The 17,347-nt window shown below is 32.9% G+C and overlaps 3 protein-coding genes and 1 non-coding gene across 4 annotated transcripts; 2 read left to right on the top strand and 2 right to left on the bottom strand.

Annotated features, from left to right (window-relative positions):
• The first annotated feature begins 189 nt into the window (after window positions 1-189).
• On the top strand, window positions 190-1,503 carry LOC106712348 (peptidyl-prolyl cis-trans isomerase NIMA-interacting 4). Its single transcript, XM_014504864.2, has 3 exons — window positions 190-384; window positions 488-976; window positions 1,079-1,503. The coding sequence occupies exons 1-2, from the start codon at window positions 303-305 to the stop codon at window positions 805-807; spliced, it is 402 nt and encodes a 133-aa protein (XP_014360350.1). The 5' UTR covers window positions 190-302; the 3' UTR covers window positions 808-976; window positions 1,079-1,503.
• A 582-nt stretch (window positions 1,504-2,085) lies between these two features.
• Window positions 2,086-8,652, bottom strand: LOC106712473. The gene is made up of 5 exons (XM_014505060.2): window positions 8,557-8,652; window positions 7,423-7,558; window positions 5,539-5,699; window positions 3,523-3,711; window positions 2,086-2,260 (listed from the first exon to the last, which is right to left on the bottom strand). The coding sequence occupies exons 2-5, from the start codon at window positions 7,553-7,555 to the stop codon at window positions 2,087-2,089; spliced, it is 657 nt and encodes a 218-aa protein (XP_014360546.1). The 5' UTR covers window positions 7,556-7,558; window positions 8,557-8,652; the 3' UTR covers window position 2,086.
• Window positions 6,014-6,086, bottom strand: Trnak-uuu. The gene has a single exon. It is a non-coding gene; the product is annotated as a tRNA-Lys (tRNA).
• A 4,854-nt stretch (window positions 8,653-13,506) lies between the features above and the next one.
• On the top strand, window positions 13,507-15,630 carry LOC106712365 (SPRY domain-containing protein 7). Its single transcript, XM_014504887.2, has 4 exons — window positions 13,507-13,728; window positions 14,002-14,172; window positions 15,044-15,355; window positions 15,510-15,630. Exons 1-4 carry the CDS (start codon window positions 13,617-13,619, stop codon window positions 15,605-15,607), a joined length of 693 nt encoding a protein of 230 aa, XP_014360373.2. The 5' UTR covers window positions 13,507-13,616; the 3' UTR covers window positions 15,608-15,630.
• Window positions 15,631-17,347: the final 1,717 nt, after the last annotated feature.

The raw sequence follows: 17,347 nt of genomic DNA, 5'->3' as shown, positions 1-17,347 counted from the left end.
GATTACTAAAATGTCATTTTTTATAGATTTTTGCTCGACTCAAAAAACACGGTAAAAGGCAAATAAAATGAAACGATGTTCCATTATTTTATGGCAATGAGGTAAAATACAGAAATTAGACATTCATTGCCTGTCTGATTGTCTCCAGTTTTCGTAATCTGCATTATTTATCATCTGTTGCATGTCAGTTGCTGTCAGCAGATGTCGATGATAATATTTTGAAATGTTATCAAACTTTTGATCTGTTAAATGTTAGATTTTTCTAAATAAACTGATTAAGATTTTATTTGATTCAATCCAAAATGCCCCCTAAAAAGCAACCGGAAAAACAAGCTAAGGGCGGAGGTAAATCCAGTGGTGGGAAATCCGGCGGTGATGCAAAAGGTTAGGTTAGAATTCAACATGAAATTAAGTAAATACCAATTTTACCAACTAATACTCTATAATAGTCATACAAACAATTGAAGAATATGATTTTTAATTTTAGAATCTGCTGCAAAAGAAAAAAAAGGTGGGACAGCTGTCAAAGTACGTCATATTTTATGTGAAAAACAATCCAAATGTTTGGAGGCACTGGAAAAATTGAAAGCTGGACAAAAGTTTCCCGATGTAGCTGCAGCATATAGCGAAGACAAAGCAAGACAAGGCGGAGATTTGGGTTGGATGACCCGAGGGTCTATGGTTGGCCCTTTCCAGGATGCAGCATTTGCTCTTCCTATATCATCAGTCACCAACCCTATTTACACGGATCCACCCGTTAAAACGAAGTTCGGCTATCATATTATTATGGTTGAAGGGAAAAAATGACAGACATGGTGTTTGAGTTTGAATATTTCTGGGCTATTCTCTTATTATTTGTCATGGAAAGAATTTGTTGCCTCCAAGAACAATTTGATAAAGATTACATGTTATTACCTGATCCGCCCAGTTCTAGCATGTCTATAATATCTGATATTGACGGTTTTGCAAACCGAGAGTGAGTATACTTCACACTTGTAAATATTTTATTTTCCAACTATTGGATTAGACATAAGTTACTTCAGAGATAATATCTAATTACTGCATTTAATTGTTACAGTTTAAGTCTGAAGTTAAGTTTTCTTCGATTGTGCCGTATGATGCATGTAACAATTATATTAACTGTTATTTTCTTCTGCAACATGTGTCTATGGTTTATAATGACTAAGAAAATTGGGCCCAGATCTTTTGAATATCGGTTTAGATTTACCTTACCAGCTTAGTGTATTTACACTTATATATAAATTATTATCCATAAATAAAACAACAGTTTGTAAACAATTTTTTTTCTAGTTCCAGCATAAGCATCCTGCTCTACCCTTGCACTTGTTTAAATAAAAATGACCAAATTCCTCTAAAGGATGCTAAAGATGTTCTGTTCAGTAAAAATTTGTAGGCAAGGCATTAATTGTACATTTCAACTGACTTAAAATATGCCTACATATTTATTGTTTTAGCCCAAAAGTTTTACATTTCAGTTAAAACTAAAGGTGTGTAGCGGACTTGATATGAATAATTTTCTGATAAGAATAATTAATTACAAATTAATAAAAAAAATAGGACCCATCTGCAAGCACTACTTTATGAATAATTTCAAAATTGGTACACCAGGAGTGGAGTTACTTTGTAACTCACAAAAAAAAGGATACAGGCTAATTAATAACCTTCTTCTTTTTGAAGTTGGCTAAAAATATGAATGTTGGATTGGATGTATTATGGATGTAATAGAAAAAGAAAAAGCAATACAATTTTAGCAGTCTTTATTAAAAGATTATAAATACTTAAAGTAACAACACTGTAGTTGTAATTATAGACTGCATTTGAAGTTTCAAAATTTTACAATTACTGTAATAAATATAATGAGGTAAAACTTAACACTAAACATGAAAGTGTAGAAAAATGTTTTTCTAACAAAGAGACAGTGTTTAAAAATTTGGCAGTGTTTGTAGCTAATTTGCATATGTCTAATTTGTTTCTCTGCCGTAAAATGTTTTGGTTTAAACTGAATACAAAACATGTACTACTTTGGGAATTGATTTTATGTACTTATCAATATATATTTTTTAAATTAAACTCGTAAATTGGGGTTCGTGTATCTGACGTATTTGAGGAGAGCGTCGTTTTCCTCGCAGACGAAAGGTTTGCGATGATGGCAAGCTACGTCGTGCCAATGCACTCCGTCGTTGTAGAAGTTGTTCAGGATAGCCACACAGTGCTCCGCAGCGCCGCCTTGGTGAAGTTCCTATTGTAAAAGAAAATATGTATAGGTTTTTTTACTGTCATGAAAATAATTATATAAAGACGAAACCTTTTTAAGCTATAGTCATTGATCGGTACCCACAGAATGCCTCCGTAAGCGAGAAATTCAGGTTAAACAGAAACTTTTATAAGCGAAAAAAATATCGCATATGCTAGTTCGACTGTATTATTTTTAAATGTGTATTATTAAATATGGGTAAATAAGTACATCAATTGATTCAAATTAATAAACATTGGTGAATCAAACCTCTTCATTTTATTCAATTGTGTATTAACCATTAACTGAATTAAAATGGGTACAACATTATTTAGAAAAAATAAGAGAAAATTAACACCAAACAAACAGTATGGTTAACATAAACATATGTGTTAGAAATGTTTTGTAGGTTTATGTTTATTTAGAATGTAGTTCGCACATTAAAAAGTAATTTCACATTATTGTGTTTAGTGTCGTCATTGCGTAAGTAATTACACAATGTGTCAAACATTGATGACTATTGAGTGGCTACAGGCGGATGTATGAAATACGTCGTGAATTACGTATGTGGGCGAAAGTGAGGCTCAAACAGTATTCAACGTCTCGCTGACTGCATACCGATAAGCTTTTGCCGCACGATAGAAAGTGTATGTACCATACGGGCATGCCCTTCGGCGAATATTTCGCAGCCCCATAAATATTTACACAGCTTTCATTTTCATTGCGCGACATCCGCCGCGATGCTGGTGTAGTACCGGTGCGGTGGGCGTTTTACAATAAGTATTACTTAACGGTTCTCGGAATTGAGTCATACGTTGACGCGGATGAAGGGTTGCGTAAAGTTATGACTGCGCTATCGCATTCCCGTTACGTCGTTACTTTCTTTATATTCTTTGAATAAGCTAAGTGCTAGGGGACAGGTAGGTATTTATTTACAAATTTAACGGTCCATGTATAATTCAAATAAATGATGTAACGACCTTTAATAAAGTAATTTAAAGGAGGCTGTTAAGGATTAGAATAAAGAAGTATATACTTAGAACAAGAGTAGGAATATTATCAAGAATAGTAATTTTATTTGCATAAAACGAAAGTTCGCGACATATTATGTCCGTTTGAATATAATATGTTGAACTCCGGAAATGTTCAATATTCAAGATTCGTCTATTCGGTCTTTTTATTTACACATTTGTAGCTAAATCGAAAAAATAATGAATAGTAATTTATTCGCATTAATAATGTGTAATATTGCGGACATGTTTCCTTACCCGATTGTCAGGTTGCGGTTTGCCGATACCGCCGCCTTCGGACCAGTCGTTCTGTTGTCTGTTGGTAGTGGGCGGCAACTTCTGTAGCTCTGCGGTCCAGAACCAGCCGTTGATCTCATTGGGCAGCAAGTCGGGCCGGTTGCAGCCCTTAAAGTCGCACAGGCGGCCCGAAGTCCAGATGTATTTCACCTGCAAAATATAATGTACACTTGTTAAATTTACCAGGAAAACTGCAACTTCAGGTAAATAGTAAAAAAAATTAACTAAGGGCTATTCTCAATGTAGATTTCATACTAAATAAATAAATAAAATAGTTATTAGACTATTAAATAAATCTATTATGGCAATAAGACGTATCTGTTTAAATGACATGTCTATTAAAATGCTCCTCAAAATTAATTTACCAAAAGTGCGAACTTTTAATAACGTTATTTTTACCTTATAAAGCTTGTTTGATCTCAACAAACTTGTTTTATAATTTTTGAACATGATGAAGTGAGCTTTATTTTATCATGAGCAAAAACTGGTTGCGCTGCAGGTATGTGTATCTAAATGGCATAACGAACATGGAAACAAGATGCAACAATTTCTGTTATATAATTAACTAGTGCCATAATCTAGTTCCTTAATCAGCAAAAAAATTAAACGATTCTGTTATATGTTATATAACATTTTTATAAAGAATTGTTATTTTATTGTATACTAGCTGTCACCGCGACTCCGTCCGCGCGCAGTTAAAAAAAAAAATGAAAAATAGATGGCCGATTCTCAGACCTACTGAATATGCTCACAAAATTTCATGAGAATCGGTCAAGCCGTTTCGGAGGAGTACGGGAACGAAAACTGTGACACGAGAATTTTATATATTAGACTAGCTTTTACCCGCGACTCCGTCCGCGCGGAATAAAAAATAGAAAACGGGGTAAAAATTATCCTATGTCCGTTTCCTGGTTCCAAGCTACCTCCCCACCAATTTTCAGTCAACTCGATTCAACCGTTTTTGAGTTATAAATAGTGTAACTAACACGACTTTCTTTTATATATATAGATTATATACTTTCCTCACTTTTCATAAGTTTGAAGAAAAATCGCAATTTTGTTGTTTGTATTTGAAATCAAACTTAGACTCTTGGGTACACTAATCCCAATGCTACATGGTAGATTAATATCGTAAATCGACATGACATTAACAAAGATGAAACACTTGATGAGAAAAAGTGTTTCCCACGTAACAAGAGGCCATTCTGTCGATAACAAACAGTGAAATCTGAAAAGGGAAAATATTTTAAAACCGTCTTGTGTCACCGGAGCCGTGCGATATTATTACAATCGAGAGTTCTCTTCGTTTTCAAATCAGCTAAAGTGCTATTGATATATCCAAAACAAAGATGTATCAATTCGTTACAGGTTACGGGACGATGGTAAGAAATTTTGTACACTTTCTATTGCTTGTTTGTTTTCTATTGCTTTGGAAATATTACGTTTTCAAGTCACGGTCAGTATGTGCGACGGTGAGTGGTGTAGGTGACCGAACTCGTGACACGAGCACACGTGAGTATTTTTCTAATTTTTGACGCATTGTAGTCATGCGGGTCAAGGCTGGAGATTCATTGTCGTTAATGCCAAGCGTTTTTCTTCTCGATTATCCCTAAATACATATAAATGGATGGAACAATCGTGGAAACTGTGATGTAAATCGATTAAGCCTTGGACGACAGACGTGTGTTCCACATAAACTGCGCTTTATTTTACTTCTTGAAAAATGAAGGAAAAGCACACAAACGTACACATTCACCATGGAAGCCAACATTTTTTTTACTTGAATAACATTATTAGTTTTCTGAAAAAAAATTTAAAGGACCTCTAATATTCTTTACGTAAAATATTACAATAGTGTTAATAAAAATTACATACTTCAAATCTTAGTAACACTGTGTCTAACGGAAGGTTGGGACCTTGTCCTCAAGATTGACAGAATAATTGTTTGATTAAAAATGGAGCAGATTTGAAGCCTACCTTATCTTGAATGATGCGCGCTTTCACCCACTCATTTTCATCGCTGGTCTCCAAGGAGACGAGGTCCATGCAACGTTGCCGGCAGTAGTTCCTTGCGCTCAGCCAGTCCTCTTCTACACCACGCAGCGCGGGGTCGCGCCACGAGAAGAAATATCCCTTATCTACACAAACAAAACGACTCAAATATGAATTATTTGTCCCTCTTGGTTGGTTATTGACAGAGTTAAAACAAAAAACAATAATTTTATAAGGTTACTTTAATCAAAATGGGTTTTATGTTGAAAGTAATTACACTAAAATACGCTTCATCGTAATGGACTATTCTATCCAAAACATAAAATCTATTGAGATATTTGTAAGAGTTTCAATATTTTATTTATAAGATAATTATAAACTCTATCTTATCACATAAAGTGTGCAAGGGTTGTATCAACTTTTTTGAATTTGTACTGAAGTTTAAATCAAGAAAAAGAGTCGCCCGAACAGGGACTTGAACCCTGGACCCTTGGATTAAAAGTCCAATGCTCTACCGACTGAGCTATCCGGGCTGTACATGACAGACTAAATATTCTCATCAAATAGTTAACCGTGAAACGGCATTTTAAAAGGTCATATCCTTCGTAGTATTAAAAATATAGTAAGTAACAATAAGAATATTATGCGAGCAAATGTTTTTATTATATTTTTTGTTCACTATCATATAAATTTTATTGATCCTATAAAATTTGATTTTATAATTTCGCAACACAACGTATTAATTAAGTTGTATTGTTATTATGTAAAGTTACTAGCTATTGCCCGCGACTCTGTCCGCGAGGAATTTAAAAAAAATATATTAGTAGCCTATGTGTTCTTCCAGACTATGTTCTACATCAGTGATTCCCAAAGGGGTCTATATATAGGGTCAGAGAAATCGAGACGATATGTTCAAGCTGAAAGCGAAATAATTTGCAATCTTACGTAGGTCTAAGTATGATAGGTGCCTTTTTCTTATGACAAATAGTTATATAGTTATTTGACAACATTTATAGTACAATGTTATCACGTTGTAGAATTACTCATATTCCATGTCAGAAACAGGTTGCGTTATCTGACATCCGGTATAGATATCGTGATAACTTGGAGCACGTCTTTTTATCGCCACGAAAGCTTAAGTTGCAAGTTTAAATACTTTTTTTCCTTATAACTTGAGAAGTATGATAAACAGTTTGGAATGTCTGGAAAGCTTTGACAATAATAATTAGTCACATGTTGTTTTGTTTTTAGCAGTAGACATTTAAAATATTGAACAATTTATGCTCAATTCAATTTTTTTTCAGTAGGAATACGCAAATAGATTGAACTTGAACCCACTGTTTCACACTTGCTGTCTAATTTTTAAAACATATTATGCGTTTGTGTCTTTTAATTCAGATATACAGACATTGTAAAAACAAGATGGCTGGTACGTTTTTAAAAACAAATACATCAACTAAGTATAAAAAAATCAAAAATATACCTAATTGATGTATTTATATTAATCGTTTCTCCGGGTTAGGTTAGGGTCTAGGTTACAACTTACAATGTCGTATTTATCAATCAGTATTAACTTTCCAACAATAGTAGGCATTATCAGTTAAGACGTTTTTTTTAAATTTCTATAGTCGTCTCAACTTTCTCAACGCCGGTCAATCCGGTTCTAAGAGACAATGTTTCGGGATTAATTTTTAACTCCGATTAATATGAATTAGTTTTTTTTTTTTTTTATCACGTATTTAATTATAATTTCTTCCAATACAATGCCTCAATATTTTAACCATAAAATGTTATCACGAAATAACTGAAGAAAAAAAATGAAATTTGGTCCAGTCCGGACGTGTATGTGCTAACGACGATGGTACTTACTGTCGGCATATCTCTCGTGTATGACTCTGTTGACGCAATGTGAGGGTATGGGCGGCTCGAGGATGCGGCCGTTGGGGAATTGTGCGTGCGCTGCCGCCAACACCGCCAGCAATAAGATCCATCTTGCCGTCATCGTCTGTCAAGGGAGAAACATTGGGAAGATAAATGATAAAATAAAGATTCTTGTGCGACTGTCTATCGGACTTTAAGGTTATTTTTTTTAAGTAAAAAGTAATAAAATGATTCAAGTAAAAAATATTGGAGTTTACAAAATATAATTATATATTAGTTCATATCTGCCATTGCACATTATGTTTTCTAATTTTATTTTTCTTTATTTTATTCGTCTTAAAACAAGTTTGATAATCTAAAAAAAAAAAAAAACTTATCGTTGTTTTCATCGAAATTTCGCAACAAAGCTGCGTTGATATTCATAAATACCATAGAACCGGATAGTTTCTTGAATTTATGATTACACGAATAACAACAGTTAGGGTCGAAGAACTGAATATTATTCTTTATATATTTTACTGAAACCTTTATGCAACATGTTACCATTTATAGCAAATTTAAAATAACTAAATAATATCTCTTTCAAAAGGCCATATTAAATAATAAATTTACTTATTAATTTTCCTGTATGCATCACACTTCCGCATTTCAGAAGCTACAAAATAATAATTGATTGTTTATAAAAGGTCAAAGAATAAACTCGTCTTATAAATATTAAAGTCTAGATTTTTGATAATATTAAATAACCTAGACTTAGGAATAGATATTATTAGAATATAATGTCACACATGTGTACAATTATTGTGGCTCTATAGCAAAGTTGTTGTTTACAAACAAACTTTCTTTAACTGCACCACATGCATTGCGCAAGCCCATTCGAAGGTACCGGGATTATAAGACCGGTCCTGGATTGAGTAGAAAGTGACCTTGGCCCTTTGATTAAGTGGTTCATTCCACCCATGACTGTGGTCCTTAATAAACCCATATAAATTTAATTTCTTTACACTAATAAAAACAAAACTACACAAGTTACGAAGTTAACTGACAAAACATTCTTTTAAAAAAAATTTTTACTACAATACTGGCTGGTTATAAAAATGTGACAGAGGAGGTTTTACTTACATATGCGTCTGTCTTCCGAATCGGTCACAAACTGATGCGCCGTCGCCGCGCATTCGTTTTATATAGAGGAAGCACGCACGCACCATTCAACCCTCGCGGTCGCAGGGTTGTTCTATCCGATGCTTGAGTACGAAATTGTGCTGACTAATACCTGCCTGTTATTGTACGTGTTTCGCTTTATTTTTCTTTAATGGATGTAAACATGGATAATTTAGAAATGTAGCCAACTACTAAAACAAGTTAACAAAAACATCTTTATAAAGATTGATAATATGCTTTTGAAATAGTGTTTCGGCAATGGTTAATAGACTTGTCAATATCTTAGACGGCTTCAATTTCTTGCCTTAGTAAATCATGTGATTCTTATAAACGACCTTACGAATCGTATTTTAAATTTTGGATAAAATCTAGGTGACGAATCGGACCCATTGTACCTATACAAAGTTGATACCCGTTGCTCTTCCTAATCTCAATACATATTGTCAAAAAGGCGGAGCATCTTTACTTATTATACTCGTGTATTCTTTACTTATTATATTTTAGTAAGAAATGTTGTTAGATCCATGATATATGAATAATTCCCTATTAGAATTCTAGAACATTCTGTTGGCAGAGCGTTGACAGTATACGTGTTGGCATTGCTAATCGCGGCTTTCTTTGGTGTGTTTGCGTACGTCGCGTTGCCTGGGTCTCGGCAAGTCGGCCTGAAAGTAGTAAATGGTTATTTTATACGATACATTTGCTTTAAAAACGGGAAAAACCTAAAAAGTTCGGTGCTCTTTGTAGGATCCATCTGGTTATTATCTTAAGAGTTAATCGCTAATTAGATCCGATATTGCTCCAATTTTACTCATTGACCACAAAATATTCGAGATAATTTTATATCTTATTCTTTTTTTAATTTTCATTGTTTGTGCAATGTGCATAATTACACTTTGAAGTCTGGACATTTAGGTAGTTTATTAAAGGTAATAAAAATGTACGACAAACTTTCACAGTATAAATTATCTCTATTTATTCATTGTTTTCTATTTGTCAGGTTTATATTTTCGAGTGAATTTTTACTAATCGACAAGTGAAGTAATTCATTAAATTACCAACATTAAAAAAGAAGCAACATTTAGCACACATTATCCTTGGACGTAAGGCATCAGATCTTAGTTCAAAAAAATAATTTAGAAAGAAATTTTAGCGATGAGATACCTCATCTCTAAGCTATAACGAAATATCCGTTATTAAGTATCTTTTCATAACTGAATTATTATAATATGTAACTTTCTGACCTAACATAGCCTAACCTTGACAAAATGTATTAAGTTTTTTTTCTTAACGTTATGGAAAATTAAATTCGATAATCTTCGCCTCATTCTTTATCGAAGAAAAGAATAAATGATTTATGGCCTCATTATTAAATTACCACCGGACAGTTGTAAGCATTTATCACCTTCCTGTATATTTCGGTGAAATTATGTTCGTGCCTAAATGAATCCACATAATGGACAATTTGTACCTTGTACGTATTCATGCGTACCCTACAACGACTTTCTCTAATTCCCCATGTTGGCAATAAAAAACCACGTTGGCAAGTATCAGCAGTATTGTCTACAAATAAGCCCTAGATACACAGGTGCTCGTTGAATATGAGACTAATTTTAGCCATTCAATCCACAACCTTCTCCGAAGAGTGGTAGAAGTAAGTATAGCCAGTAGAGCCGGTGCATCCATTTCCTTGTTTAGTCCATTCATGTAACAGCTGTCACTGCTCTGTGGCTCCATGTGTTAATTTTTATTTCCGAAACACCTTGTTGCAAAGAGTTTCAGTATGATTGTATCTGTCGTGAAAACTCACGATATTCTTGTTGAATTTGTTGGACTAATAGTCTGTTTGAAGATGACTTAAATTGGAAAAATTGTGTTGACTGATCGATTAATTTATAAACTTCTAGGCTAATTATCCTGTTTCTTTAACCTTGATTCATTTACTTTTCAAATTAAATGAGATGGTTAATCGACATATTATGTAATATACTTAGTATATTGACTTAGGTGTGTGATGTTTTGGTTGTTTAGGTTTGTTTTTCTCGTCTCGACATAACGCGTTCCTAGCATTCGTATGTTTACGCTTAATAAATAAATTGTTAGCAGAATACAAAACGCATACTGGTGGATAAGATTAATAAGCTTAATATTAATATATTATTGCTTAATATTTTTAATGTGTTTTTTATGGTTAAAAGAAACTTATTTTTTTAGTGTTGCGAAAGATCATGGTCTGTAATGATAGCTAAAGTTGAAAGGCTGCAGATGTGTTACCTTCACAGGTGGGCACAGTTAATCGAAAAGTTAACTTCGTTAATCGTTAATTCGTTAATTAAAAAATTAACTTCGTTAATCGTTAAAGCGTTAAATTCTCGAAAATTTAACGCAAGTTAATCGTTAACAGTTAACCATACCAAAATTATACATACTAATTTCACACTTATTGTGGCGACACTTGTTTAAAATAGTAATTTGGCTATACATTCTATAACACATTAGTATTAGAGACAAGTATGAATGCATTATAGTATATTTCATTACGAGTGCGGAAAGCCTGTCATTGCAAAGAATTCCGACAAATGTCTACCCGAGCCGAAGCGCGAAGGTGAGGGTTGACAGTGGGAACAAGTTGTAATGACGGTTCCGCACGTGTACTAAACAACTATTTTAAATACAGTTGCGAAAAAATGAATCAATTTAATAGAATAATAAAAACACAATAAACTCAACTAACTAAAATGTTTGGAAAATGATTTTTTTTGTTTTCTTCACCCATTCTGGGTCGGCAAAGGGAACTATGCTCAAACAGCCAAGTCTTCGGGAGATTATTTTTATTGATATGAAATGAAAATGAAATTTAATGATATGAAATAAAATGAAACCTAACCTAATTCATTAAATCAAATCATTAAATCTGATATTGTAAAAAATTAGGATCTTCTTTTTAGAAATATGTGCATGAATCATGATTTTATTTTGTTATAACTTAGTTGGTTTTTTCTTTTTAATAGACATTATTTTGACAGTTGGGAAAGAGAATGCACGAGTTTGGAAAAACTAAAGAAAAAGCACGAGAAAAAAAGTGTTTTAATACAGTTGCTCAAAAAGTGGCGTATTGCAGGGACGAAGAGCGTTCGGGATATGGGCTATTAAATACTCGTAATAAAATATACTATTTCGAGCCTTCTTTTTATTTTGTCCTGTTGGTCACGTCTTTCCCGGACGCTCTGATGAGTCACACTTGCACGTCGACAGTCGCCCAACATAGTTGAACTTACGAGCGTGGCGTGGCACGTAATTTAAACAAAATGACAGCACGTCTCCAAGTTTCTAATTTAACGATTAACGGACTTTTATTAACGGAAGTTGAGTTTAACGGAAGTTAACAAAAGCGTTAACACTTTTTGAAGTTAACTTAAAAGTTAATCCGTTAAGCAAAATGTTAACTTCGTTAATTAACGATTAACGGATTAACGAGTTAATGCCCAGCTCTGGTTACCTTTAATAGAGAGGACATACAAAAAAGAGACATTTTTTGTCCAATACATCGCGTCCCGCGCCAAAAGCACCAATTAAAAAGAGAACATAATTTAAGAGTCCAGTCAAGCAAAAATAATCTATCTAATTAATATTTACTTCTTCTTTTAAAGAAGTTGTATTTAAATTTTTGCCACTATCATTGGAATCTCTGATGTAACTTAGTGATTCGGCATCTGTGGGCGTGAGATATGCCAGTTTTTAGAAACAGTAAAATTAAGTACCGTTAGGCACAACAGGATGTAAACTTTAGCCTAAAGTTGTAATTGCTAGTCACACTTTGAAAGATACATGTATTATATATAATTATATATTTTGTAACTATTTTAAAATTAAGTTAAGTTATTTAACTAGATTTGATAAACCGAAGCTTAGTAAAAGTATAAAGCATTAAGCTGGAAAATATTTCTTGTAATATAAAAATACAAATGCATTGAAGCCGAATCATAATACTTCGCTAGGATTACCGGCTAACTACTATGCTGTTTGTACCAGGTGCAGACCTAGGAATCTCAAAAGGATAGTGGGTACCCGCTTGTTCGGTGGAAAACAAAAACAATACTAGCGTATCAATGAAGGAAGCAAAGTTACTTGTAAAACCTAAACGCGTTATCAGTGGCATCGAAACATTTAACCTTTAGTTAATTAAAAATATAGTTGTCAATCAGCGTTAGCAACTTGAAGTGGACTGACTATCGTACCAGGGGCGTAAAATTATCCTACATGGATCGAAATTATCGTACAATCACTCCGAGTGTATGATCAAAATTTTGCTGCTCTAGAAAATTACTTCTTTCTTCACTTAATTTGAATAATTCCGTTTGTCAGAGCGAATACGGACATATAATCATAATAATATAACGAAATAACTGCCAACTTTTCTACACAAAATATACGATACATATGAAGTGTGAACATAATCGAAATATCGAAATATCGAACTTATATTCTCTTGTTCGCATTGGTAGATGCTATACTAACCAATAAGAAAGCGTGTACAGCAGGCGCTGGATAAAGTTACAGTATTGGCAGTGGTGAAACTTAGTAGAGCGGATCGTAAGGACCAATAGGAATAAAGAACTTGTATTTCCCGGTATTTTCTCAAGATTTTATTGGACAAAATAAAATCATGCTACTGCGGTTTAGACTATCAACGCATGAGTGAAATAATATAAATTCTCAAATTTTGCATCATGATAGAAATTATCGTACAATCTGCGTACGATAATAATATGCTATCGTACATCGTATGTAGGCACAAAATTATCGTATGTGTACGATAATTATCGTACGGTTCCGAACGCTGTTGTCAATGTCACTTTTACTTGTCATTGTCACATCATCACATCAGTTCAATTTGACAGTTGAGAAATGGTCGAGAATGGAGATGAATGAATGAGAGTAAATATATACTTTGTTAGTGAGAAAAAAATATTTTCAGGGAATCAGATTGTATTGATTTTCGTTTAAAACAGTTCAGTGCAATGATAAACATGTTTTGCTGTCTCAAAGGTTGTATAAACGGGTTCACTTTGACTCCAAGTGTTCCAGTACGGATAAAGGAGAATCCAATACAACTGGATTCTCTACATATGGGTATTTCATTTATTTCTTATAATGCGACGAGTATTCCTTAAATTGTGGTTTTCACTGCATAACTCTGTTAGTCAGGATGTGACAACTAAAAATACATTACTGCTTTCCCTTATTAACAAAATTATTAAACAGTACAGTAACACATGTCTATTTGTTGAGTTAAATATAGTTTGAGTTCAAACTATTTATAATTTCAAGTGTAAGGGTTAATAAATAACCTATAGATAACATGTAATTGGGTAACTCTAACCATCTCTTTGTATTTTATTTCAGGCCATGAAGTTGTTTTAGTAAAGAGTGGACAGCGAGCCTGTGGATCAGGTTGCACTCTTGGCAATGCACCTCTAGTTCAAAACAAAGCCTACTTTGAAGTAAAACTGCAACAAGGAGGTGTATGGGCAGTGGGACTTGCTACTAGGGACACAGATCTTAATAGAGTGCATGGTAAATCTAATATTGTTTAATGACAACAACTACTACTAAGTAAATTTACATTCAAGTATGTTTAACATTATCTCATACTCATAAGTATCTGCCATAAGCTTTAAAGTACCGCTTTAATGGACAGAATAAAAGATTTTCTGGATGTATTTTTGCTATCTTTATTATCTCTAATGTCTAGTAAAAGTCTTAAATGAAATCATTCAACTGTAATATTTGTGTGTCTTATTGACATTCAAGCAGTGCCTTCACTTTAGGCCAATGTCACACATATAAAGGTCATGTGACACTAAACCAAATATGATCTAGAGTGGTGTAACTATATTTTATTGTTTAATATCATTGTTCTAGTCAGGATCATGTGACCTTGTCCGCAGCATTTTTAATAATGGTTTGCATGAATTTATAATGAAATATGTTATGTAAAATTTATTTAATTGAGTTGAATATGTAGCATTGGTGGCTCAGATGTTAAGCTCTTGACTTGCAATCTGCATGTTCCAGGGTTCGAATCCCGAATTATATACATTTATTTATTGATTTAGTGAAGGAAAACATCATGATGCAACCTGCACATATCTGTGATGAAATTCAAAGATATGTGTGAAGTCAACCAACTAGCACTTGGCCAGCATGGTTGACTATGGCCTAATCACCCCTAACTTAGGGTAGGCTCTGAGCCCATCTTTGGTGACATATAGTGAGCTGATGATGATGTAGGACAAACTCTGTTAAATAATCTTCAAAAAAATATTTCTATAATTGTAATGAGCATAAATATACTATTTAGTTGTAACTCCCTTCCTGATCTTGCCATTCTATAGTATGTTACTGTAATTTAATAGTATTTAATTTTTACGTGTTTGAATTCCAGGTGGTTTTGATAAGGAGTCATGGTGCTTGAACAGTGATGGTACGGTGCGGCACGATAATATTGAACTGTATCACTTAAGGCCTGCGTCTCGCGACTCACCTACTGAGCTGTTAGTGTCAACTGAGTCACCGGATCATGTTGAAGATAAAGCTGAGAGTGACAACCCTGATAGTACAGTAGCGGAGATGCCAGTTGAAGGTGATGTGATTGGTATTGCATATGATCATGTTGAGATGAACTTTTTCTTAAATGGAAAGAATATGGAGATCCCGGTAAGGAATATTAAAGGAACTGTGTATCCTGCTCTTTACGGTAAGTTAACTTTTAGAAAAACTTAATTTGTCTGATTAAAAAGTTAATAAATTATTAGCATTTTATTAATTAACTTCTATTTTTTAATTATGCTCTGCTTAAAAAAGAAATCTTTTTTTCCTGATAATGAACAATTAAATATGTCTTTTTTCAGTCGACGACGGCGCTATCTTGGATATAATCTTAGATAACTTTCGGTATCCTCCTCCGTCAGGTTACGAGAAGATAATGGTTGAGCAGTCCCTTCTCTAAGTAAATTAGAAGTTCTTGTGTATGTGTACACTATCTTGTGTTACTAGTGACCTTTATCAGGTGTCACAGGGTATGAGACTGGAATATTTGTGTGCTTCTTTTTTTAAATTTTCATCTAGTTGGTGAATACGTATAAGTGTTTTGTGCCTATGAATATAGTTTAGACAGTGAAGATGTTATCTCTATCTTCTAGCTGTTGTATATAGCCGTCATGCTCTTTGCTTGTTTTACAAAATAATGAACAGTTAAGTAAATTTTACCGGCGATTCAAACAGTCATATGCAAGACAATATTCTAAGTAGTTTTGTTGGTTCATTACAATTACAACTATTAAAAATAGATATCTGTCAAGTTTAACATATTTTCTTTTCTTATAATTTAACTAAAAGTATTAACTAAAAGTTTATCCATAATGATATAATGAAAATCACATCAAATTTTGTTTCAAAAACCATAGAATATTTATCATAAATATAGATTGAATATTCTTGATACTATTATAAGTACAAGTTTTCTACTAGCGTATTATATTTTAAGTTGTCTAATGTATCTCAGTTATTTAAGTGCCAGTGTTTAATGATTTGTAAGTTTTTTACTTGTTGGAAAAAGCTTTTGGGAATTTTGAAAATAGAATTCCATTGCTGTGACTGTTGTATTTATTTGCATAGAATTAATCGTACCAATAGTTTTTTTTTTAATTCAAAGGATTCAATCGCTTTAATAACGATCAATCCGCCCAATGGGATATTTTGAATCTTAGATTCAATTGGATAATTTTTGATGTGAAACATCTATAGGATCACTTGTAAACCGAAACGTTTGCGTGGCGAAGCTTGCCGTGGCGACGGGTCGCTGGTTCACGGTTTAATAATATTGAATTTAATATTACTATTATTATTATTATTCCACATGTTTATTAATTTTCTGATTCAAACATTTTCCTTAATATTATTATTATAATTATTATCATTACTATCATTATCATTGCCATTGCCATTGCCATTGTCATTGCCATTGTCATTGTCATTGCCATTTCCATTGTCATTATCATTATTTTTATTATTTATTTAATTATAATATTTAATATTTTATGCATATTACTTGTACACACACGATGTTTCACATCTGCCAGGCGTCCCATGACGGCTCACAAGTTTTTTTTCCCATCAGTAGGCTCAGCCAATGGGCAAACTATTTGATAAAACAGAGAGAACAAATATTAATACAAGTGTCACAGCAGACGAATTCTAAGTTTGTATGTAAATTAATTGATGAATGAACGAAAAAAAAAATTTACATGCGGTATTAAGACGAGGAAATTAATTTACTGGTTGTTTTTAAATTTATTTGAAGATTTTCATTTACGTAATTTTTCATATAGATACTAATTGAATAAAAATTATACATTTAATAGTTTAGGTATGTTATTTGTCTCTGATTTAAAGTTGTCAATGCTTCTGTAACCTTTTATCATATTACAGATGTATATTGACAGTGTTATTTTACCGAATTTAGGTAGACTTTCGCCCATTTGCCAATTTATAGTATTTTCTAAAAAATTGCAGAAATATAGTGAAGTTAACAAACTTGTCCTAACTCGACCAATACTTGAATATTCTTAAATATTAAATTATTAGATAAAATGATAGAAATTTAATTATCTCTGTCCAATGTAGCTAGTTATTATAATTACAATATTCTATTATAGTGTACATAACGGTCTCAAATTTAATGAATTTG

The sequence above is a fragment of the Papilio machaon genome, chromosome 3 (assembly GCF_912999745.1).
Source record: "Papilio machaon chromosome 3, ilPapMach1.1, whole genome shotgun sequence".
Classification (NCBI taxonomy): domain Eukaryota; kingdom Metazoa; phylum Arthropoda; class Insecta; order Lepidoptera; family Papilionidae; genus Papilio; species Papilio machaon.
This window is presented reverse-complemented; position numbering and strand designations above follow the sequence as displayed.